General features: G+C 39.0%; 2 protein-coding genes and 1 non-coding gene across 3 annotated transcripts; all 3 read left to right on the top strand.

The window, feature by feature from the left end:
• Positions 1-1,901: 1,901 nt before the first annotated feature.
• fetub (fetuin B) lies at positions 1,902-7,158 on the top strand. The gene is made up of 7 exons (XM_044361681.1): positions 1,902-2,211; positions 3,377-3,490; positions 3,630-3,717; positions 3,867-4,033; positions 4,618-4,731; positions 5,148-5,234; positions 5,997-7,158. The coding sequence occupies exons 1-7, from the start codon at positions 1,996-1,998 to the stop codon at positions 6,747-6,749; spliced, it is 1,539 nt and encodes a 512-aa protein (XP_044217616.1). The 5' UTR covers positions 1,902-1,995; the 3' UTR covers positions 6,750-7,158.
• A 2,148-nt stretch (positions 7,159-9,306) lies between these two features.
• Positions 9,307-14,017, top strand: si:ch211-284e20.8 (uncharacterized protein LOC563738 homolog). The gene is made up of 7 exons (XM_044362299.1): positions 9,307-9,643; positions 9,881-9,994; positions 10,269-10,347; positions 10,831-10,997; positions 12,738-12,851; positions 13,152-13,280; positions 13,587-14,017. The coding sequence occupies exons 1-7, from the start codon at positions 9,443-9,445 to the stop codon at positions 13,842-13,844; spliced, it is 1,062 nt and encodes a 353-aa protein (XP_044218234.1). The 5' UTR covers positions 9,307-9,442; the 3' UTR covers positions 13,845-14,017.
• Positions 14,018-15,616: 1,599 nt separating this feature from the next.
• On the top strand, positions 15,617-15,688 carry trnah-gug. Its single transcript has one exon. It is a non-coding gene; the product is annotated as a tRNA-His (tRNA).
• The last annotated feature ends 9,254 nt before the right edge of the window (positions 15,689-24,942 follow it).

The raw sequence follows: 24,942 nt of genomic DNA, 5'->3' as shown, positions 1-24,942 counted from the left end.
AACAAAAAGAACTCCTCATTAACAGTTAGCAAGGCTCTTCAGCCTCTCCTCTCATCATCAAAACATACACCATGCCAACTGACTGGAAAAAACGGAAAAACAGGAAGTGACAGGGTTTATGGGAAATGTGGTCTTATCATGGTTCCTCAAGTTCAGAAAATAATTTTAAAAAGATGGGAATTAAAATATATCCAGCTGTGCAGTATGCTTATTATCATAGTGAAGTGATTACTCTTTCTTCATTAGGTAGTAGTTGAAAAGAAATCACATTTTTTTCCCTCAACTTGCAATTACCGCAAAAATAAATAAATTTTTGAGAAAAATCAATGCAAAATCAAGCATTTTTGATTGCGACAATCAGAAACAAACAGCAAAATCCCTTTGGGACTAAAATAAAGGCTGATTTATAGCTGTGGGTTAAAGGATAAGGCTTCTGATTTTCTATATTTTTCTTGCAGTGCCAAACTAACATTGAGCAGATCCTACTTACAAGTATTGTGTGTGTATCAAAAGCCTGATATACTTTATTCCTCTGTGCCGTGGACCTCTGTGTTGTCCAAAAACTATTAAAAACACATCATGAGCCACAACGCTGCACTGGGTGACATGTTCCTTCACCCCGAAAAGAGTAGTTATTTTGTCAGTTTGTTTAGAAACAGCTCCAAAGACTAACAGTGATCATGTTTTTAGTCTCCAGAGAGTAGTTCTGTGTAAGGCAGACGCCACTGCGCGTGTATTTCCATTTACACTACTTCACTAGCTTGTTATTCTACAAATCACAACCTCTTGACTTTGTGCTACGTTGTAAATTTCTCAAAGAACTTAAGTATAGAGTCAAGAGGTTGTGATATGTAGCTCAACAAGCTAGCAAAGCTCTGTAAACAGAACCATATTTCACAGTCAGCGGCGTCTGTCTTACAAGAAACTTCTCTCCTGAGACTGAAAATGTGGGTATTAGTCTTTGGAGCCGTTTCTAAACAAACTACAGCAGCCGTTGCCTTCGAGGCAAAGGAGCATATCACCCAGTGGCAACAGTGTGGCTCATTGACGTGTTTTAAAAAGTTTTTGGACAACAACGGAGGTCTACGGCACAGAGGAATATGATATATCGGGCTTTGGATACATACACAATACTTGGATCTGTTCATTGTTGGTTTGGCTCTGCACATGAGATTTGTGTGCAATGAGAAATTATAGAAAATGTAGCTTTTAAGTCTATGTATCTAGCTGAAAGCTCAAAATTAGAACTCCATGTCATGTCTACAACGACTACAGAAATGCACCAATCAGCAGATAGTCTGAGGTCACTACAGCACTATAACATTTCATGATTTACTGTGATATAATCAAGGTATATTTGCTGTCAAAGCATTTAATGGTAACAATGGCTGATAGTCACATGGTAACTGATTGCAGAATGAGCAGTCTGTTTGAATTGACTCAATCACTGAGTTTGATCATTTTGTATCATTCTTCAACTTTTAGATAATGACTACTGTATTATAATATACTGGTTCCCTGAACAAGGATTAAACCTTTGTCTTGGATTAAACTAAATTCAGCACCAGGAGTGGATCAAGTGAGTTCCAGCTCACTGACTGTCCCTATTGATCTGGGAGAAAAGTATGACTGCAGGGCTGATTATCTCTTGACTGATAAGCTCCATTGTGCAAGTCTGCACAGTAGCTGATTGGTTGGCAGACAGATCAACAGATGCAAAATTCCTAGATAAGACGGTGTGTTTTGGGAGTGGGTGGAGGTCAATGGTTATATTTACCTGAGGTGACAGGAAGGGGGGGGGGGGGGTGATTTTGTGACTCTGTGTATGTGGCGGTGGGTGGGCTGTAAGGGTGGGCTTACAGTAAACAGTAGCAGGATATAAAAGGTCATCCTATTCCTCTCTGTGCATCTCTCATACCAATCTGTGTGTGTGTGTGAGAAGGAGTGTGTGTGTGTTTGAGAGAGACAGACGGAGAGTCATCGCAGGCCTTTACCATGAAGTGCTGCGTGCTGTTGTCGATGCTGTTGGCGTTGGGGTGTGTGCATGTCTACGGTGCACCGGTGGAGCAGGATGGCATGGAGCAGGGGTCGTGTACGGATGCCCAAGCATTGGGTGCAGCAGGCCAGGCTATGACCAAGATCAACCAGGACAGGCATGAGGGCTACATCTTCGCCCTGCACCGCCTGTCCGACGTCCACACAACAAAACACGTGAGTCACACCACCTCACTCGGTCTTCTTGATGTTTTATGTGTCTTTTCTTCTTGGGTAGAGCATTAAGGTGGCTAAGGTAGCTGTGTATATGGCATGACAGTGTCAGTTACAGACTAATGACTCTTTTACATTTGTGCTACAGTTAAACTACACTTTGGCATTTATTTTTAATCCGTCATTGCCATTTGTGGCCTCTTTTGGCCACAAGTATACATAGGTATACCTCAACTCAGTTATTTGAAAGTGAAATTTAAGGTCAGAATACCCAAAATGTCAAATCTAATTATTCACAGCATATTAATGCAACGCGATAAGAAAAGTAGGTCAAAGTGCGAACATAAAGTAGCTCTGCTAATAGACATTAAAGGGTCATTTTCAGCCTTTTTTCACTTACAAATGGGAAAAAATGAAAAAATGTCTGATGTGATGCTCTGTGTCTGTAGAACCACTGTGTTCATGTATTTCTAAAATTCTGGTGATAAATAAAATGTTATCAAAACCCAAACAAGGCCCAAACAATGAAAATACAATGGTCATGATTAAATAACCTGGAATTTTAAGATCTTGATGGGACTATAGAGACTCTCTGTTGAAACCAACACTAGTTCCTATTTAGTGATGCAATGCACCAGTTTAACTGTGGTGAATTTCTAGGGTTTGTTTGATATTACAGCAAAAAGTTTACACAGTAAAAAGGTTTTTTCCAGCTTTAGGAAGGACTGTGTAACCGTGTAACGTAAAGCAACACAAGAATAACTCATTGGAGATGATTAATAGAAAGCGACTAAAGGTGGTCTTTCGGGGGGGGGGGATTATAAATACGGATTTAACATCCTATAGTCTGCTCACCTCTTGTTCTCTTGTCCACGATAAAAAAGATAATAAGGATTAATTAATATGTGAATTTGGTTTCAGGATAAAATTTAATTCCAACTTAATTATGAGTGTAATCACTAATCTAATAACGTGAAAGATCAGGAGATACGAAGGATTATTGGAAGGGCAACCGTTGTCATGGTAACATTGGCACCTCGCAGTGCTTTCTATCTGAAAACATCATGATCAGTGATTGCTACAGTCTTTTTCTCCCTATTAAATGATTAGTTGCTCAATAAATACATAACGTGTGAACATATCTGTATGTGTGTGATGTGTGTTACAGGGAGAGACTGGCGTGGTTTTCTACCTGACCATGGATGTTGTGGAGACAAACTGTAGCGTTCTCAGCAAGAAGGCCTGGAAGGAGTGTGAGGCTCGTCCTGACTCCGACACACCGGTTAGAACAGCACATACGCGTACACTCGTGCATACACATACACTATACCCTTAAACATGCTTGTACAATTTTTTTTGTTTGTTTGTATGCAGAGCACTAAAATATTGCATTCGCCTATTCATTGTATTTGTCTTTGCAGGTATATGGACAGTGCAAAGCTGCCATCTACATGAATAGGGTGCACAGAGTGGTGCGTCTCTACAAGTACAGCTGTGCTGTCAGACCAGGTAAAAAAAAACAAACATTGTGACTTATTTGAGTCTTATCTTGAAATGACACATTTCAAAACTTGCTAAAAATCCAGTTGGTATTTTGTGCAGTGTGGAACAATGTTTACGATATGTCCACGTTCAAAAACTCTTTTCTCTCTGCTCAGTTCCTGCAGCCAGAGTGTCTGAGATTTGTCCTGACTGTCCGTCTCATATCGCCTTGGACAACGCAGAGGTTCAGAAGACCGTGTCTAGCTCCCTGGAGAAGTTCAACAAGGAAAGCGGGCTGGCCAATTACTTTGCTGTGCTTAATGTCACCCGTGCTACTTCAGGGGTAAGCTCTACACCCACACCGAGATATCATGTGACATACTGTATCCTCTCTTAAATCTTATATATTTTATATATTCTGTACACACTGCCAGTGCAGAGAATATGGCAGCTGATACAGAATTCTTTTTTTTCCTAAAATCCAATTAAAATATTCTAAACCCTTTGGGAGTTAATACATTCTGGATAAATACAATAATATAATAAGCATTATTTCTCTCCCACGGACACAAAAGAAGAAACAGGCCCCCACTTTCCCAGGAATAACCATTACACATAAAATCCAACATGACTGAATTAAAGAGATAATTTGCCCTAAAACCTTTTGAGTATCAAAAAAAATAATTAGTTTCTGTACTCAGTATGGATTCATGTCAGTTATGGATTCCACATATGACAAATTTCACCATAAACACATCAAACCATCCAGAAAAACTCCTTTGCACATCTGACCTATGCTTTTCAATCTTCCACAAAGCATCTCCATCTCTAGCTCAATTATTAGCCAATCTTTGAAAAAGAACATATGCCATATTGTTATGCCTAGTCCTTTTGTTAACAGTTTTCTTTCTCTTTGTGTGTATCCAGTGGGGAGTAGCGGCGTATTACCACGTAGAGTACACCATCCAGGAGACGACCTGCACCAAGAGCACAGAAGCAGCTGCAGCTGATAAGTGTCCCGTCATGGAGTGCGAGTTCGCTGTAAGTCTTGATGGAAAAGTATTTTATTCAACATCTTATATTGATCAAATAGATTGTTTATTTTTAATTTCCAGGATGTTTTTAGATCTTAAGATAAAGTAATCCTTAATATATCTCAGTAATTCGCTCCATCACATTTATTACTTCTCAAGGCTGTATCCTTTTCATTATGTAGTCATGTCTAACTATGTTTGGCTTTTACTCTTACAGAACCTTTCAAGAAAAACAATACAATTACTATTTAGCTCGCAGCTCTGATCCAGTATGTTTTGGATTGATGTCAGTGAGCAAGTTTATTATAGCAAGCTATTACTCTAAAATAAAGTTAATTTAACTTTTAAACTCCACCACAGGCCATAACCATTCCTCCCCTCTCTCGTCTCTTACTTGTTTTTTTCTTGTGCTTCCCTCCTCAGCACAAGGGCTTCTGTAAGGCCTCCAGCTACGAGTCTCCAGCCGGTGATAGTCAGATCAGTGTAGACTGTGAGCTCTATGAGCCTGAGGTAAGACTCACCAAGCCATGAAAAAAACACTAAATAACCTTTCATTTCATATTTCTGAATGTCCTTCAGTATTAAAGAGACAATGAAAAAACACAAAGATTTCTTTCTTTAAAGATACTATAATTAAATTATAGCAATAATTAAATGTTATTTTTCCAGAGATGTAGACCTAAGAATTGGTAACAAAAACAAGACTTGACTCCATCACTGAAGATTTGACTTTTGACTTGGATAAAGATATATTCTAAAATGAAAGTCTCACGTTTTGATCTTGTAAAATGCTGATTTGATTTGACTCATACTTTTCTTTAAGGATTTTACATTAAAGAATAATTCTTTATTATAACTTGGATCTTTTTGTAGTTTTGAACGTCATTTATATCAATTATGACGACAAATTATTGCCAATATATCTCAGAACATGACAGCATTGCTAAAGTGACTTCCAACAGGGTAAGAAACTTTAAGATGGGGGTTTGTTTGAGACTTGTAGGGTCATCTGACTGTGTTTCTTGCACGTTGGACTTCTTTTTAGTCCATAACCATACCAAACTAAAATTACAGAAATAAGGTTCCAGTTGTAAATAAACCAGATTTGTCCTGTAAGACTTGACTTGGACCCAAAAGATTTTTAAAAAAGCTCCACATTCTTCTTATGCAGTTAATAATATGTCATAAATGTATGTTATAATAATAACCGTGAACTATAGTAGAAGTTACACACTGCTTAGCAGTCACTGATTTTATCTTTGTGTTCTTCAGGCTGGTGAGAGAGAGAAGAAACTTCACCTTCTGGGTGAAGGGACTGACCACAGCCACAGCGACACAGAGTCACACACCCACGACCACGATGGCGCACACGCCGCCGACGCAACACACACACACGACCATGTCCACGATCACACCAAGAGCCACTCTCATCACGATCAAACCCACAAGCACGCTGAGGGCAGCGACCACCACCACTCTCACGACCACGATGCAGGCAGCCCCCACAAGCACGCTCATGACCACTCCCACGACCACGGGCACGGCCACGACCACGTGCACGCTCACCACGCCAAGGCACACGACCACAGCGGCGACTTTCCCAACCATCACCACGACTACAAGCACGCAGATGGCGTGCACACCCACGAGCACGACCACGAGCTAGCTCTGGACCACGACCACAAGCACGCTCACTTGCACGAGCATGAGCACCACCACCATCACCATGAGCACGAGCATGAGACCTCAGTCCACGACCACCCAGAGGGCACTGTGAGGGTGCTGCCCGCCTTGGGCCAGCCCACTACCCTGCCTTCCTTCCCTGACACACCCGCAGGTGGCCAGGGGGTAGCAGTCACCCTGCCCCTCAAGCCCGACCCCCAGATCCCCGGAGAGCACGAACCCACCGTTCTGCCCTTCCCCAGCTCAGTCTCGGCCGAGTGCCCCCCCAAGGCCGCAGCGGAGGGCAGCACCCTGGTGGACAAACTCTTCGCTGAGGACCCCGAGTTCAAATCAGCTGCGTAAGATGGCCCCTGAACATGGAACTGAACTCCAAACTAAAGTGTAACGAAGACAGGAAAACTCCATTTAACATTTCACATTTTCACACTCACATAACATCTGATCCAAACACATTAGTAGTGACGTACCTCAACCTGCTTCCCGTCCAACAAAGTACATAAAAACACTCTTACACGAACATCAGTAGGAATTGGTAATATATCAGAAAATAATAAAACCACTAACCTCCTTCCTACAATCATCAGAGACAACAATAAAAAACATGACAATATGGTCATATAAATTTCAACAGTAAAGATTTTAACATTGTTTAATTCTGTACAATCAAGCCAGGCAAACATGAAAGGTTTCTATGTTTATGTGTCATCTGTGCTTGGTTGTAAAAAAAAATTAATAAATGATACCACAAATACCCATCATGTGTCTTTTTCTATTGACCAAGACGAAGGCGATCATTTTTGTGTTACAACCCTATCAAACATTCTCAGTTGACTCAAGACACTTGTTTAGAGTCACCCTAGTGGACCACCAGTCTCGGGCACATGTCACTGTAACTGCAGCATCCCGGAGGTTGAATCCAAATTTGGGGCGTTTGTCAGACGTCATCTCTCTCTCTGTCTCTCGTTGTTTCCCGTCACTACTGTCTGTTGTGAAATAAACTCAAAACGTCATGAAATTAATCTTTTAAAAAGGACACTTGGTTACGTGACATGCAGCAGATAGATTTTCCAAACAACGCATCATCTTCAGACGAGCGGCTGTGCTATTAATTTGGCGACAGTGTCTGCGGTGCACCAAAATAACACAAATCAAAATATCATTTCCAGCATGTAGACTAGGTGATAACAGTCTTATTATTATTACATATACATATATACACACATGCAGTATATATATATATATATATAAAGAGAGAGAGAGAGTATAATTTCTGTGGTTTAACAGGCTTTTCCTGACAAGATGCATCTATGTGTGAACCTACAGTGCACATTGGACAATATTTTCTCTGATTTAATGATATTTGATGAAGATCTAAAATGATCATTCTGATCATCAAGTGGTTGGTTTTTGCACTGTTGCAGGTCTTGGTCTGCTCTGAAGTTACACTCTGAGCTGACGTCTTTGTGTTGTGACAAATACTCCAGACAAGTCATAAATACTATATATTGTTTGAAAATACAGAATTTCTGTCAAGTACAGCTAAGAGACAAGAGGGATATAAAGCTGATACAAAACCGGCAAATATGATGAACTAGAAAAAGCACTTAGATTTGTTTTTTGTTATTTGAATAATAGAAAAGTTTCTGGATCCAAACTGGAAACCAAATCTGCATCAAAGTACACTAAATGAGACATGAAGCTTTTTAAGAATATCCCGATCCTGGAAAATATAAGCCTTTTGTATGAGGATGAACTCTGCATGTGCATGTGTCAGCTTGTTCCTATTGCACAATGTGTTTGAGAATAATGTCAATAGGACAAAGCCTACAAGAGTTTAGCAACCATCACAGGAAAACATTATGGAATAACGGGGTCACTGTATTATGAAATGGGATTGCAAGAGCATGGCTTATATATAACATTGATGTGTGTTGGATGAGGCATTGCAATCTAAATTATAAATGTCATATTGACATTTTGTGCCCTCCAGTAGTTGGATAAAGACACCAAACTGTTTGGTAATGTTTAGGTAACCTTCATGAGTAAATGAAACCAACATTGAATGATTGTTGGCGGCAGGAACTCGGGAGCATCTACCCATAACCCATGAGGTTTAGTCTGAGAGAAGACAATAATTATTTGCATGACTGAGAGAGGCCACTTAGGTAAAATGTAAACAGATGCTGTCTTAATTAAAAGACTTTTCTAACGAAGGCAGCATCGTTCAGGAGTGAACAAAAATAATCTAAATTTCACACATCAGACACAACAACAGTAGCGCTGTTTCATCAGCACTGTTTAAAGTACACTCGCCCACTCATGTCTAAGGTTAGCTTTCTGCATTTGTCATTCAAAATCAGACTGTCCAATAAAGGTAGGAAGCTAACTGCATTAGTGCTAAAAAAAAAAAAAAAAGAAAGTTATGTGTGTTGCTTTGAAACATGTGTCTGGAAGATACTGAACATATGGACAGGCAGCAGAGAATTGGAGCAGCTGGTGTTTTTCTCTGTGTTTTGATCTTTTTTTTTCCTATTTTGACTCATTGAAATTCATTTGTATCTGCTGTGAATCCAATCTGACTACAACTCATCCTCTGCTAAGAAGCAAGCTACAAACTTTTCAGTTTACTTGATCCTCAAAACAGGTTTACACTGAGATATTCCTTTCAACAGGGCTCTGCAATTTGTTGCAACATTCTCAAAATGATGATCTTCTCACATTCAACAAATTAAATCATATCTTTGCTGAATGAGCTTGTCTTTGATTGGTTAATATCCCCTGTACCACAGTGCACTATGACCCTGCAGTCAGTCTGAGCCAGCCATTGGCCTGCAGAGCAGCAGATAGCAGCTGTTTGTTCATCCTTTGGGAGAGAGGGGAAAGTCCAGCATCAGCCTCACATGTGTCTGTCTAGAAAAACCGGGCTTGCCGGTCTTGCAGCAAGAAATATACAGACCAGGGTGTCATTTTTTAGTCATTTGTTTGGGTTTTTATTGTGACCTCTGTGTGTGTGTGTGTGTGTGTGTTTGTGTTTGATGATGAGTGTGTACCTGCTGATCCTGTGTCTGGCTGTGCTGCAGCAGGGGGGCAGAGCCAGGCCAGACCCTCCAGGCTGCAATAGCCCTGAGGCGGTGAGGGTGGCAGAAGAGGCCCTGGAGCAGATCAACCGGGACCGGACACACGGATACATCCTGAGCCTCAACAGATTGTATGACCTCTCACACGCTTCTGAAAAGGTGAGGGCGAACCCACACACACACACACACACACACACACACGCACATGCACATACAAAAAAAACATGGATTCTTGCCATTTTTAAAGATAAGGAAACAAGCCTTGTTTAAAAAAAATAACAATGATAAGAAAACTAGAACGAGAATTTGTTATTTTAATGTGAAGAAACACTGAATGTGTGTGTGTGTGTGTGTGTGTGTGTGTGTGTGTGTGTGTGTGTGTGTGTGTGTGTGTAGGAGAAAGGTGGGTTGCTCTATAAACTGACCATTGATGTCATGGAGACCAAATGCCACATCACCAGCAGGAAACCATGGAAACAATGTGAAGTCAGGGATATCGGTGATGTTCCAGTAAGTACCACATGCTGGTGTATCTTCACTTTTTTTTTTGCTTCAGTGAACTCAACTCAAAGCCAATGTATATAACTTAAATGCATTTTGAATATGGCTTTAGGTAGATACCAAAAATATGATTTATTTAGATTTTTTTAGATATTAAATCATCTTCTCAAGTCAAAATTTCAGCCGAGGGTACCCCTGTGATTTGTTTGTTTGTTGACCTGGTTAACAGTGTGGTTATACGTGCATGTGTCTATACCTATACCTGTGTGTTTGTGTCCTTCAGGTGTATGGAGAGTGTGAGGTATCTGTCTACGCTGACACTGAAATCAGACTTCAAAGCTATTCCTGCGCACTCCGTGAAGGTAGAAAGATGGGTCATTTAAACGTCATTTGTGTATTTCCCATTTATTTGATGTCACAAAAACACATTTAGACAGTCTGTCTGTCTGATAGGAAGTGTTGCAAGTCCATTTGGATCGCACTTTACTGCTTTGATTCTGTAAATGTTAGTGAGGTGTGAAATTAAAAATCCAAACATTGAATTTCTCTACACAGCAGGTGCTCTGTCCTAAAATGCCTCCCTGAAGCAAATCAAAATGTCATCCCTGAGTGATTTTACAGAAAATGTGACTGAAAAAATAGATTATTATGTTTTATTTTATTGAATTTGATCTAAGGAAGGAAAAGACATCTGGATGGAGTCAGTTGTCAGAGAGGAGACGGGGATACTGGGGGAGATCTGAGGGTTCATGCTGCTATCTGAGTTCATTCTTAAACAAAGAAGGTGTCTTAATTAGCTGGATGATGTTCCATTAACCTTTGACCCCACTGATCTTTGTGTTTAGTTCCCGCCACCGCAGTGGTGGATGTGTGTCCGGACTGTCCCACAGCTGATAACCTGAATGAGCCCGTCGTCAAGGAGACAGCAAACCTCTCCCTGCAGAGGTTCAATGAAGAGAGCCGCCTGGCCAACTACTTCACCCTGGAGAACATTACTAAAGCAAGTTCACAGGTAGATAAATGGATGAATAAAGCAATTAAACAATGACATGGATAACCACCTGAGCAGCGGTGACAGAGCAAAGATTTTGCTTCTCGAAACCAAGGAAATTCATTTTTCCACATATATGAAAAGTCTCCAGTTGCAGCCTGTAGCACTGTCCCATTTCAGTGGCCTTTTCTTTTGAAGTCCACATCTCAAGACCAAATTAAATGTTAAAGAGGACATATCATGCACATTTCCAGGTCTACATTTTTATTCTGGGGCTCCACTGGAATATTTTTGTATGATTTACAGTTCAAAACTCCTTATTTATCTTTTACTGACTCTTTATGCAGCCCCTCAGTTTAGCCTCTTTCTGAAACTCCTCCCCAAGGAGCCCACTCTTTTTCTGATTGTCCAGCTTCCAGAAGCTCTGGAGGCCACATAAACAAACAAAAGTAGTCGGATTTTGGATTGCATGAACAATCTGACATCAGTTTAATGGGGTAGTGGAGCTAACTTTGCAAAGTGAGCGTTCAGTGCACGCTGAAGCCCAGGCTTTTGACTTGAAGGCGACATTTTATACATACATTCACCTCAAGTTTGAGCATATTCAACATAGACATACAACATATAACAGTATACAAATGACAGAAAATCACAAAAAGCATGATATGTCCCCTTTAAATAAAAAGCTGTATACAGCTTCCTGAATTTGGAGGGCACAACCAGTCTGAATCTTTGGTTGGTTGTTATCAGGTTCAGCCTACTAGCCTTGAGTCCTACTGGTTACACCTTTAATAGCCATGTTCTCAAAGGACTGGCCCCTTAAGGGACACATCTTGTGTCTTTCAATTTTGACAAGCAAGAGGAACTGTGTCTTTTAACTTTTAAAAGCTAGAGTGATGAGTTTTAGCTGAGTGAGTCAGGTGAGAGGTTATGATTTGTCCCTCAGTCGTTCCATTTACACTGCTTCTCTGGCTTGTTGTTCTACATATCACAACCTCTTGACTTTGTGCTACATTGCAAATTTCTCAAAGAACTTCAGTACAAAATCGAGAGGCTGTGATATGAAGCACAACAAGCTAGTAGCGTCTGCCTATGTAAATAGATGTTTGTTGGGCAAGGAATCCAGAGTTATTGCAATCCAAATGTCATTTTATCATTTTTGTTGAACACACAAAACTATTTGGTAATGTTTAGGTAACCTTCATGATTAAAAGAAACCAACACTGAATGATTGTGGGCAACATGAACTGGGACCATCTACCCCAACACACAAGGTTTTGTGGAATTTGCCACTGAGAGAAGACAATAATTATTTAAATGACTGCAAAAGGCCACTTAAGTAAAATGTAAACAGAGGTTGTCTTCATCAAATGACTAAGACTATCTCACCCAAACTTTACTTGATCCTCAAAACATAGATATGAGATATTCCTTTAAACAGGGCTCTGGAATTTGTTGCAACATAATCAAAATTATGATATTCTCAAATTTTAAATCATATGTACTTTGCTAAATGAGCTTGTCTTTGATTGGTTAATATCCCCCTGTACCCCAGTGCACTATGACCCTGCAGTGAGTGAGTCAGGTAAGAGATTATGATTTGTCCCTTAATTGCATCTATGAATTGGCTATTTAACCAAATTATTTTATAATTCTTAACTTCAGTAGATTGTTCGCGGCTGTGTCGAACTCTTATAGCATTTGCGTGCCTGTGTATGTGTTTCAGTATGTGCGTGTGTGTGTCTCTTTGTGCTCTGTCAGTGGGTCGCAGGTCCGTCCTACTTTGTGGAGTTCACCATCGTGGAGACTGTTTGTTCAAAGAAAACAGATGCCAGTGAACTGCACAACTGCTCACCTATGGACTGTCAGTTTGCTGTAAGTATAACGCACATACATGATTTACAGTATGATACTTAGAATAAGACCTACAATAGCGACAAGTTCTTCAAGCGGGGCATCCTACGGTCTAAGACTGAGCAAGTGGGTAACAGAATGATTGAGTTGTAGGCAACACATAAACTAATTTCCAGCGGGATTGTCTAAATTTTTCAGGAACTTGAAACAAAATCATATCAAATTTGACACATTGTCGATTGAAGAAACTCTACAGCTCTAAACAAGAAGCCACCAAGCGTTAAATGCAGATCCAACTATTCTCGATTTCTCATCTCTCAGCATCGAGGCTTCTGTTTGGGCTCACACGAGGCTCATGAGGAGCAGTTTGAAATCAGACTCCCTGTCGGAAAGAAGGACAGCTCATTTCGGAAGCCCGTGGAGGTGAAGTGTGAGATCTACGAGCCTCAGGTACAGTGCTGCACCACACCACAGGAGTTAATATAATCTGAAATTAAATGGATGGAAACATCAAATTAGTCCTTCTAATCCATCTGTTATTCTATTCATTGTATCACGGAGAAACTGAGGCTTTTAGTGATGAACACAGAGAGAAATATCACCTAATTCTGCAGCTTTACAGAGCTTCTTTGTCTCTTTACGCTGATTGTTTTGGTTTTATGGTTCAGTCTCACTGCTCTCATCGATGTCTTCCTTTTAAATAGAAGCTGGAATAGTTTGTCAAACTGTCTTTTTCTGTTTTCTCTTCCTCTGTAGGCTGCTGCTGCAGAGGAACAGGCCCATGCAAAGGCAGACAGCGGGCACACCGGGCATCAGCACCACAACCACACACACCTGCACCCACATGAACATGTGCACTCAACCACACCCAGCTCAGACCACACTGTATCCAAGCCCAGGGTCTCCTTAGGGACTGTGGTGGATCAGCCTGCATCTCCCAGATCTGCCCCAGCAGCCGGCTCCTGCCCCGGCCCTCGCAGACACAATCTGGGTTTAGACAGACTCAAGCTCTGATTGGCCAGACCAAATCAGCTGATCTTTGTTTAGGTGCTCGAAAACATCTTTCCTGCATGTTCAAATAAGTTATGAAAGACATGAAATTGTAATTTAGAAGTAAAATGTGTGATGACCATAATAATCCTTGTAAATAATCAGATTAAAGTTATTGTTTGAAAGCTTTTACAGTACACGGATGTTGTTTCATTTCCTTCAAGAGAATGAATTAAGAGGGAATTATTTTGCAGATTGAATCTTTCATTATTATTATCAACTACACATTAATAGAACAATAAAAGCTAACTTACACTATGTATTTTTGAGCAGTACATCAATAGTAACACCACTGGTTTATGTTTTAGTGATTCTTAAAGGAAAATGAATGAACATGTATAGTTCAGGCTATATTCTGTTGTTCACCAGCTGTTGTTCACCAACATTTGTCAGGAAATAATGCTTCAGTGTTTCATAACTGCTTTATTTTAGATCAAAGTTTCTCATGTTTTATCGATTTATTATGAAAGATTTGGAACAGTTTCAGCAAAATCATTTGTGAGCCATAATACCAATTGCTGTAAAGTATTATTATATTATAACAGAGGTAATATGTGTAGAGTTTACAGAAAATGTTTACCTTTATTATACCTTTTGGCAATAACAATATAGTTGTTGTTTTTTTTCTACATTTCATTTCATTTCACAGCCAAAAATCACCTTAAATCTGAAAACAAATTTAACAATTTTTTTTGCAATAATTTGACATTTTGAAACTTAATGTTTGGTCTGCTGCAGCACTTGCACCCTCTAATGGCCAGCTGAAGGTTTTGGTGTAATGGGTCCTTCACCAGATAACTGACAAAATGTCATATAATTTAGTTTCAATCTTAGTCATCTGAAATTAAGTTAGTGAAACTTGAGCAGGACCTTTTTCAAATTGTTACACTCTCACTTACAATGTTATGGCCCCATCCAACAAAGGACAGACAGATGAGAAAACTCAGACAAAAACATATTTTTATAATTTGATTCACATGTTACTGATTAAACATATCAAAAAGAGTAATGCATTATTTTTTTTTACATAAATCATTCATGTGGTATTTTCCCCAAGTGTTGATAATATTTATCCTGTAACCTTTAAAAGACTGGTTTCTATTTTGGTGCCAGCGCACGTGAGTGTGTGACGCAGCTGCGGTTGTTAATGCAGATCAGGTGACACACACACACACAGTGATATTCTGGTACTGGCTTCGGTATGAAACTAGCTTTAATAACATCATGTTATGTCATAATATCAATTATATCTTTTATAACTGCAACATTAAATTCACTCTTGTCTCCCTTTTAGCACCCGGTGCACCTTCGTTACTGCTGGAAGAAAATAACAACAATAAAAGCTGGTTAACGATAAATTAGATGTTGAGTCGAACATTATAAACACCATAATTTAATCTTTAGTCAAAGCATAAAAAACCTTTCTCCCTCTGAAATCACACCTTCAGCCTTGCTGAATATGTCGGAAAACATTCTTCCTGAAAACGAACAGAAAGCAAGATGTAATTAGGCCTGTTTAAGTCTTCTTTTGATATATAGTTGAATACGGCGAGCGATTAATCAGGTCTGATATCATTAATATGGGCTATTTTTTATAGTTAACATGCTATTGGAATAGAATGACTATATTTCATAAAAGGCCATTATATGACACTGACAAATTCCGTCTCATTCACTAACTGATGTAGGTACTGGATCAAGTCCCCAAGCATACTGATCAGTCCTGAGGACAGCTCGCCGTGATCGTATAGTGGTTAGTACTCTGCGTTGTGGCCGCAGCAACCCCGGTTCGAATCCGGGTCACGGCAGACTTTTGAGGATCACTGCGTCTCCTGCACAATGCAGTTATAGTTAAGTATTTGACGTTGTCACAGCGTGCAAAGACCTTAAAACCACGTGTTTAGACAGCAAACGTAGCGAGTGTTCCGTCTGTGGGCCTTTTCTAAAGCAGATCCTCCCCACTTACACTTAGTCACGGAGGGCACTTCTCACAGCTGAATGAAGTTCCCTTCATTAAGATAGAGGGTATAAATACAGCGGCAGGCTTTGGGACGAACCTCAATCTCCGGCGAAAACTTTTCGTCACCATGATTTCCAGTCAGCATCTGTCAGCAGCTGTATATAAATATTTAAAAACTTATATAGTATATAATTAGTTACAGTCAGTGGTCGGGAGCGACAAGGGTTGCCATCATCCGCCAGCTATTGCAAGATGAGAGAAGAAGATCTTCCAGTGGGTATAGACCCCATCAGGACACTCCTTGCATAGTGATCCTTTTGTACAAGTGAGACATTTTTCAGTCGTGCCATTGAAAAGATCTATTTTTAAAGACCACTTGTTCTGCTGCAATTCAAAAAGCTTTTCCCTCTGGCGTCACTATTCACATCAAATATCCCGGGTTATATTGTCATTTGCTAAATCTCACATGTAAATAACAATACAAAGGCACAGTAATACTTCAAGTATTACGAGCCTGTTGTGCATTAATAGAATATATCTGTGGTAATTAGGTCAGGTGAAGATGTTGAGGCTCTGTGGGGTTTGGGGGTCATTGGAGCTGGAATGAGAAGTTCCTGAGGGACCTGGGAGTATGGTGGGGCTTGACATACATGAGGCAATGAGTACAGTAGGAGTTACAGACGGCTTACACCCCATTGCCTCATGCATGTCAAGATAAAATGGCCATATGGAGGGGGTTTCCTCCCCCTGGTCTGTTCCAGACCCAGTAGAAGGTCTTCTTAGTTCCTTGTGCAAACAATGGCATGTTAGAAATGTCACTGCAGCATTTAAGACAAGACATTTACTCTGTGACAACAAATTTACCTTGTATTTCTTTTTAGGTTCTCCCATTTTTTTGCGGCTTATTTAGGTGACAGAACATCCTCAACGTCCAATTCCTTGACAATGAACCTGTTAATCAATATGTCAGAGAGGATAGTGAAGAAAATGTTTAGGTCAGAAACATCATCTCTAATACACAGCACTAATAATAGCCTAACAGTGTGGGCAGTGAGGTGACAGACTCATTACATTCACTCCACAGTAGGCCGAAGCCCACAGAGAAAAATAAATACTAATATTATAAAACTGAAATTACTCCCAAGCGTCTTTGTTTGCATTTCTTTTCTTTATAACCATCTTCTCATTTTGCATTCTTATGTTTATAAGCTGCTTGGTTTTAACAACAGTCTCTGTTAATATACAAGACTTTACAATCAAATGAACACGTCTACCGTTTTCTACAAATACAATATAACCTTTAAGTTTTTAACATCTGCGTGGAAATATTAAATGTCTATGTTAGTTTGAGCAGTTTATGAGTAAATATTTGTACAGGTTGTTGCACGGTGCTCAGTGAGTCAGGAGGCTAATAAACATGACTGTAGTGACGCGCGTAAAACGGAGGAGAATAGACTTGAAGCGTAAGTGAACGCTTCAGGTCGCAGAGACGCGGCTGAGACGCGAGCCTGCGTGCAGACAGCTGCAGCCTATCTGTTGCGTGTGACACGCTTGCTGTCTAGACACGGGGTTAGGCTTTGAAGAAGATGATTCACTTGAGGCTTTGAAGATACTGGTGCTAACAGATAATCACAACACAGCATTAGAGCTGCTTGCCACAAATTGACTTAATAGCCTGCAGCAGCAGCAGCATCCAAGTGAATTATTTTGGGCAACTTTATACTTTTGCTCCAATAGAGAAATAATGTATACATTATATTGCACCACATTCAATGCATCTAGATACGTTAAACAATAAGCACATGAAATCTGAGGCAGACTACTTAACAATATACCTTATAGGCCTGTAGATGTTTTTAAATTTGGCAGCACATTCACATTAATGCACATGAAAGGGACTACTTCTTTGTACTCAGAAATGCAGAACTGACATAGCTGTATTACTTTTGAGTGAATGATTTCAATTCTCCACTTCCAATACTTCCATCACTAAAGAATGAATGTGGTGACTAAAAGCAAGAAAGACCACATGTGAAGTACATCACAATCACAAAGGAATCTGCAGACAAGGTCGTGTGTACAATGTTACAGAAATTTTTAACTCATCAATGCAGAAACTCCAGGAGATATGGATGCATCTTATGCAAAAAAAAAGATTTATTAACAAACACAAACCTGATCGATCAAGGAGACAACAGTTACATATCAAAGTGCCGGTGTTGGCACAGTGAAATGCCACATCAAATCTGAAGGAAAAGAGTTGAACCACTCTCAGACGACCTTGTCCCTAGTCACAACATCGCTATAAAAATGTTTATTTTATAGCACTGTCTCTATGGCAACAATCAAAAAAGCCAGGTTCTCTCGGCAGGGAAGAAGGCAGACAGTTGTCTGTTCCTCACTCTCTGCTGGAGCATTTCATACATGGCACGTATTTAAAAACTGGAGCATTTTCATATATGACACATATATGAAAATTCCTCCACATGTAATACCAGTTGAAAACATTTCTGTTAGTCATGACGTCTACAGCTCTCAAAGGAAAAATAAATAGATCATTGTAATTATAATATAAGAGTTTTATATAAGTGATCTCCAGTTTTCCACTTGCTGCGTCACACCCCCTGGTGAATACACAACAAAAGAAAATAACAGCGATGCATTTCAGATTTTCTGACCCAACAAAATAGTGAGCTGGAGTTATTGTGTGTGTGTGTGTGAAGACATATCTCATCTCATCGTACCTGCATTATATCAGACTGAAAATTCATCACACCTCTTGCCCTTGACAGGTTTACTGCAGCATGTTAGGCTGTTAGGGGAGTCGAGAGGCCCACAACAGAGGAGCATTGCTGTGATTTGTGGTGACAATTTCACAGGCAAGTTATGAACGAAGCATCCAAGTGTGCTCGGTAGACTGTGAGAGAATGTGAAACAGTTCAGGAGAAGAACAAACCTATTGGACTTCAGTATGGTAAACCGGCTGAATACGAATTAATTTAGTCATTTATAAAAGAGTCTCCTGGCTGACAAGCAACAAAGCAACTCATTTGTACTGTTACACAACACAGAGGGATTTCAAGGAAAAGAAAATATAGTAGCTAAGTCTATACTGTATGTAATTAATTTAAGACAGATGTCTCTAATGTGCAAGTAAATGTTTTATTGTCTTTGACGCAATTATATGTATATTTAAAAGCTGTAACATTCACTCTGTAAAAATAAATAACCTAGAGGTCAAGAAAAAGAATAAAACATATGCAATTGTGAATTTCCTAATATTATTAAATTTGAGCTCTGTGTGTTTTAACCGATTCAAATAACATTCAAATGTAATCAACATTATGCAATTATTATATCACAGTCAAGAAAACTGCGTCTTCACTCACTTGTCTCTTTTTAAAAAGTTATTCATACAAAATATGAAACTGATAGAGAAACATATTTTACATTGTTGTGGCCAAATCACATAATTCATTTGCACTTCATAAAGTGTCCACATGGTGTCACCCTTACTTTTGTTTTCACTTTACATCCTCTACAACTAAAGCTCCCTCTGAACAGCATGTTGAAATAATGATGTTTGTTTTCTCCTTGTCATGAAATGTATTGCCTGTTCATTTGTGACGATTTATATGTTCTACCAATGTTTCTTGGCTTTGCTGTTGATGAAGCGGTGCCAGAAACACATATAACACGTGACTTCTTATGTGAGAAAATGTAAAAACTTAAACCCTTTATGTACGGAGGCTGATTCACAACTCAGCTGTATTAATGTGCAACAGAAAGTAATGAGATTCACATTTATTCTAAGGGGAGCCTGATGAACCCTGTGTTGAAATATGTTTTTCGCACAGTTGCACATGTGAATAAATACATAGAAATGTATGAAAAAGACACAAGCCTCTCAATGTGCGACAGCGTGTTTTTGTTTTTTGCCATTGTATGAGTCCTGCTGCTGTCAGGACCTGAGAAGGTACTTTTGTGAATGCATGAAGCAATTTTACTTTTTAAAGAAACTTGTACTTTCTTCTTAAGTACAATAAGTTTGAAAGGAATTAGTGTCTGAGTGTAAAACATAAGTTGGGCTTTATACATTGTGTTTAGTTTCTGATATGTTTTTAATATCATTAGTAGTCAATGTCAGTGGTTCTCAACTGGGAGACCAGGATGTCAGGACCTAACAAGGGGTCCTGATACTCTTGTCACACAGAATAATGCATATTTTTAAAGTCATAAATCACTCTTCAATTGGACTGTACATAACCTGTGATGGGGGGTCACATGTAGAAAATTTTATTTTAAGGTGTCCCATGCCAAAGTGGTTGGGAACCTCTGGGTTATTTAAATTTTATTTCATAGACTGCACTGGTATTCTCAGAGATTGTCACACTTTTCAACAAAACCCTATACTTAACCTAAGAATACTTGGAAAGAAGCGATACTAAAATACAAATTTCACTTTATCATGTTTTCAGACAAGTTCTTTATGACTTTCCATTAGCTTTTGAGGGCTGTTTGGTTTCTTGAAATGACTGTAGACTGCTCCATAAGTTGGTAATGTCTGACTTGCAATGTGAACTGTTCCACCTTGTAACTTTTGAACTGTTCAGCAGGTTGATCCATGTTGTTGGCGTAGTAGTTTTCAGTGATCCAGTTCATTTTCTGATTGATCATAAACCTAACCATTTAAACTGTGCTATAGTCCAAGTCACATGAGTCAGTTGTACCCTTGGTTCTTTTTTATGCTTTTTTTTTACTTAGACGTCATTAGCAAAGCATTAAAAATAGTTGAAGTGATGCAACAACTGAGTTATCACTGAGCCCTGTGAAGTCATTTTAAGACTAATTAAACCAAAAAACACTAAAAAGGGATCCTCTCTTCCTAACATCCAGGCCGTCTTTCTAAATGCTCGGCATTACTTTTGAAAGTATTGAACTGAATCCTTTTCTCAGCTTTCCATTTCAACAAACAAAATGAAGAGTCATTTAACTGTTTAACTGTTCCTTAATTAACGAAGAGTTGAACAAGTCTCGTATGTGCACAGATAATGGATTTTGTTGGCTTTACAAGTCTTTGTAATTGTATCAGAAGCAGATTGTATGTGTGCTAATTCCCAGTTGCGTTCATATTCTGTGTTGTTACACGGCCTCAAGCAACATTAGAAATGTGTTGTTGTCATCGTTTGTCCCGCTGCTTCCTTTCTTATCTGTCTTCTCTGAAATTCTCTGAGGACAGCCAGATACTACCCTCGTAGTGTGCCCCACATTCTTTGAAAATTGCCATTATTAATTCAGCTTAAGAGGATCTCAATATGTGTAAGGCTCTGCATGTGAGTGTGTGCATTGATGTGTGCATATGTGTGCACAGGCACAGTTATTTTTGTGTGTGCTAATTGTTGCTTGAGGCTGAGATAGATGCCAAGGCGAGGGCATCCAAGGTTCAGGGCTTTTTGCTGACACACTGACTGAAATTAGCAATAAAAGAGATTTTAAAACATGAGGCCAACGTATCTGGATTTATCAACTCAGGTCAGCTTTTCTGAAAAGCTCATGAATAAATACTAGCATTTAGCTGGATAAGTGTGGATAAGTGTGACAATAGTCTCTGCTGAGCACAACTCTGCCTGGACTCATGTGAACCAACATGGACCACTGTGGACTCAAAGACACTCTTGGTCCTACTGGAAAAAAACAAAATAAATATGATATCTAGGTAATAACCTCAGTAGAGCCACCCTGATACACAAAAGCTCATATGCTCTCAGCCACCTCAAACAAATTGAAAATGTTTCCTGTGTTCCTTTTTTCCACCATAATTTAAAGGGCACAACCAATATTTTGTATTCACATTCAGTGTTTCTCATTAAAAGCCATTGTGTGTGTCCTTGAGGCCTCATAAATGCGCTGAATACATTTCCTTCCTCATTAAAGCATTTTCAAAACTGAATTTTTTAGTACTTTAAAACCTGCATTGTTTACTTCAGTTAATGGTCTTCTTCTTTCTTGTCCTCCCTTTTCTGTCACCTCAACACTGTAAAAAAAAAAATGGTAAAAAGTCTGGCAGCAAAAGTTGCCAAACACTTACTGTCAAATAACAGTAAAAATCCTTTAGTTATTCTACAGAGATTTATTTTAAAAATACGGATATTTACTTTGGACATTGTCTACATTTTTACAGTCCAACCATTGTAAAATAGGCCAGTCCCCCCTCGAGCCTTCATTATAAAATATTGCTAGAATGTTAAACAAATGTATAAATCTGCACAAAAAATGAAAAACATTGAAGAAATACCTTTAAATTATTAATACCTTTAAAATGACGACGACGATGACGACAAGAAGAAGAAGAAGACGACGACCAGAAGAAGAAGATGACAACAACGACATCAAGAAGAAGAAGAAGAAGAAGAAGAAGACGACAAGAAGAAGACAAAGAAGATGACGACAAGAAGAAGAAATAGAAGAGAAAGAAGAAATAGAAGAAGAAGAAATAGAAGAAGAAGAAACAGAAGAAGTAGAAGAAGAAATAGAAGAAGAAATAGAAGAAGAAATAGAAGAAGAAATGGAAGAAGAAACAGAAGAAGAAGAAAGAAAAGAAGAAAGAAAAAGAAGAAATAGAAGAAATAGAAGAAGAAATAGAAGTCTTGTCGTCATCTTCTTCTTGTCATCTTCTTCTTCTTCTTCTTCTTTTCGTCGTCTTCTTCTTCTTGTCGTCATTGTCTTCTTCTTCTCGTCATCATCGTATTGTTCTTTTTCTTCTTCTCATCATCATCGTCGTCTTCTTCTTCTTCTCGTCGTCATCCTCTTCTCGTCGTCGTCATCTTCTTCTCCTTGTTGTCATCGTCGCTGTCTTCTTCTTCTTCTTCTTGTCATTGACGTCTTCTTCTTCTTCTTCTTCTTCTCGTCGTCGTCTTCTTCTTGTTGTCTTCTTCTTCTTCTTCTTGTCGTCGTCAACGTTGTCAACGTCTTCTTTTTCTTCTTCTTGTCGTCACCATCTTCTTCTTCTTCTTCTTGTCGTCTTCTTCTTCCTCTTGTCGTCTTCTTCTTCTTCTTGTGGTCGTCTTCTTCTTCTTCTTGTCATTGTTGTCTTCTTCTTCTTGTCGTCTTCTTCTTCTTCTAAGCGTTTAGTGTGTTCGTAATGGAAAAGTGACAAAATTGACTTTTGATTGATTTTCGTGTGTGCTATTGATTGCTAATATTCTCCCACAATGCAATGCACAAAACAAATTGAGAGAGCTACAGTTCTCACAGCTGGACAAAATGAAAAGTAATAGTGGATGGTGGTGAGACAGCTCCAGAAGCATCTAAGAAAACAAACAATAACAATTCAATTTTTGAAATAAATACCGTAAAACAATGTTGACATTGTTTTCTTGTATGAAAGCAGTAAACTATAAAGATTAGAAGATACTGTACTATATGCTGTATATAGAATAAACTGCTTCAACCAAGGTCTTTTCTCAATCAATGCACCATATATACAATTACCTCAAATGTCATGCACAGTAGATTGCACAGTCCCAGGCTAAATCAGTCCACTGCATTGTAAAAATGCTCAATTTTCAAGCGCATCAATGTAATTAATTGCACAGTCTGTGTCATTTCATTTCCTTTAAAGTGCAACTGCATGTTTTATCCTATAACACCAGAGGGTCAAAGTGCACAGTGGAACTCAAACATCTAAGTGAAGAAAAAAATATTTAAATTGGATGGGGACTTAATTATAACTTAATCGTGTCTCAAAATCATACAGTCGAGTGTACAAAAGTGTATTTCAGTATATTTGTAATTGCACTAATTATATTAAATCAATAGGTTAAGTACATTGCTAGTATGTTCTGCACGCTTGGTAAATATTGATAAATATTAAATGAGAATTTAATTTAAGTATATGGTAACTTTTAAAACTACCTTTAAAAGTGCGACACTGCTTACACAAGTCTTGATGTGAAATGAAATGAGAAATGAAAAATATCTCTTCATTTCTATATTAGAATGAACAGAAATGAAATATTTCCATGGTAACAAACAGCTCAGTGCTTTTGCATTTCTTTACAGAATTTGAAGTCTCTCTCTTGGGAGGGCGTAGCCTATCCCAGCATGCACTGGGAAATAGGAAGTGCACACGCAAGGCAGGTTACCAACATTGAGATTAACACAGTTCACTTCAAACAGTTTGAGTTTTACCATATCCTGACCTGAGGGCAGACTTGTCTAATACATATGACACACTGTGTCTTATGTAGGATTAGTGGTATTGTGTGGAGATAAAGGCTTCCCTTGACTCCATGGGATGCTAGCAGACTCAGGTGGCCCAAATTGTAAAAAGGCCTCTACAGATAGAGGCTACATTATTACAGCCATTCTTTTCTTTGTGGCTGTGGAGCCTTACTAGTTGCTCTTTGGCTTACAAGTAGAACCCTGCTGTTTTCATGCACTGATCTCCAAAATTTATTCCATCTTGAGAGCATATGCTCTAAAAGCCAGAGCCCTAATAAACAGATCAACATGTATTTGAAGACCTGGCAAGGATTAGGTTGCTGTTTATCCTTTTTAAAGAGCCTTAAGAGCACATGGAGTCTCTAAGAGGGGAACTGGTTGTATTCGACAATAATTCCTCATGCACAGACAGCAGCTGTTCTTGTCTGCCATCTAGCTGTTTTTCTGTCACGAGGGCAAGGTGGCCACGACCTCAGGGAGTTTTAAGGCAAAAAGAAGAATAATATAGCAGTTTTTATGGCGATATCCTTCAAAATACTGCATATAGAGTAAAAACAGGATATAATATGCGTGCTGCGTGGGCCTCAATGTCAACATGTGCTTGCAAACTCGAGGCTTAGTCATTTAAAACTTTGTGCTCATCTCACCGAGTCTGTTCCAAAAGGAAATACATTTTCATGATGTTTATGTTTTTAAAAGGACTGTATACAAGCAAGGCTGCTAATCAAGAGGGCTGAACGGGATGAGACAAAATTTGGTCGCCAGATGCCAGACTTGAACTGACAACATCCAGAGTAAATTATATCCAACATTCATCCTGCGAAGCCCTCAGGACACCATTAGCAGCAGTACTTTATATATTTCAAAAGAGGTGGTGAG

This window comes from Thunnus albacares, chromosome 9 (assembly GCF_914725855.1).
Source record: "Thunnus albacares chromosome 9, fThuAlb1.1, whole genome shotgun sequence".
In the NCBI taxonomy this organism is placed as follows: Eukaryota; Metazoa; Chordata; class Actinopteri; order Scombriformes; family Scombridae; genus Thunnus; species Thunnus albacares.
This window is presented reverse-complemented; position numbering and strand designations above follow the sequence as displayed.

Coding starts and splice junctions, on each gene's coding strand:
- fetub (XM_044361681.1), top strand. CDS start 1,996: ATGAAGTGCTGCGTGCTGTTGTCGATGCTGTTGGCGTTGGGGTGTGTG. Junction 4,034..4,617: donor TCACCCGTGCTACTTCAGGG/GTAAGCTCTACA, acceptor GTGTGTATCCAG/TGGGGAGTAGCGGCGTATTA. Junction 5,235..5,996: donor GTGAGCTCTATGAGCCTGAG/GTAAGACTCACC, acceptor TGTGTTCTTCAG/GCTGGTGAGAGAGAGAAGAA.
- si:ch211-284e20.8 (XM_044362299.1), top strand. CDS start 9,443: ATGATGAGTGTGTACCTGCTGATCCTGTGTCTGGCTGTGCTGCAGCAG. Junction 9,644..9,880: donor TCTCACACGCTTCTGAAAAG/GTGAGGGCGAAC, acceptor GTGTGTGTGTAG/GAGAAAGGTGGGTTGCTCTA. Junction 12,852..13,151: donor CTATGGACTGTCAGTTTGCT/GTAAGTATAACG, acceptor CTCATCTCTCAG/CATCGAGGCTTCTGTTTGGG.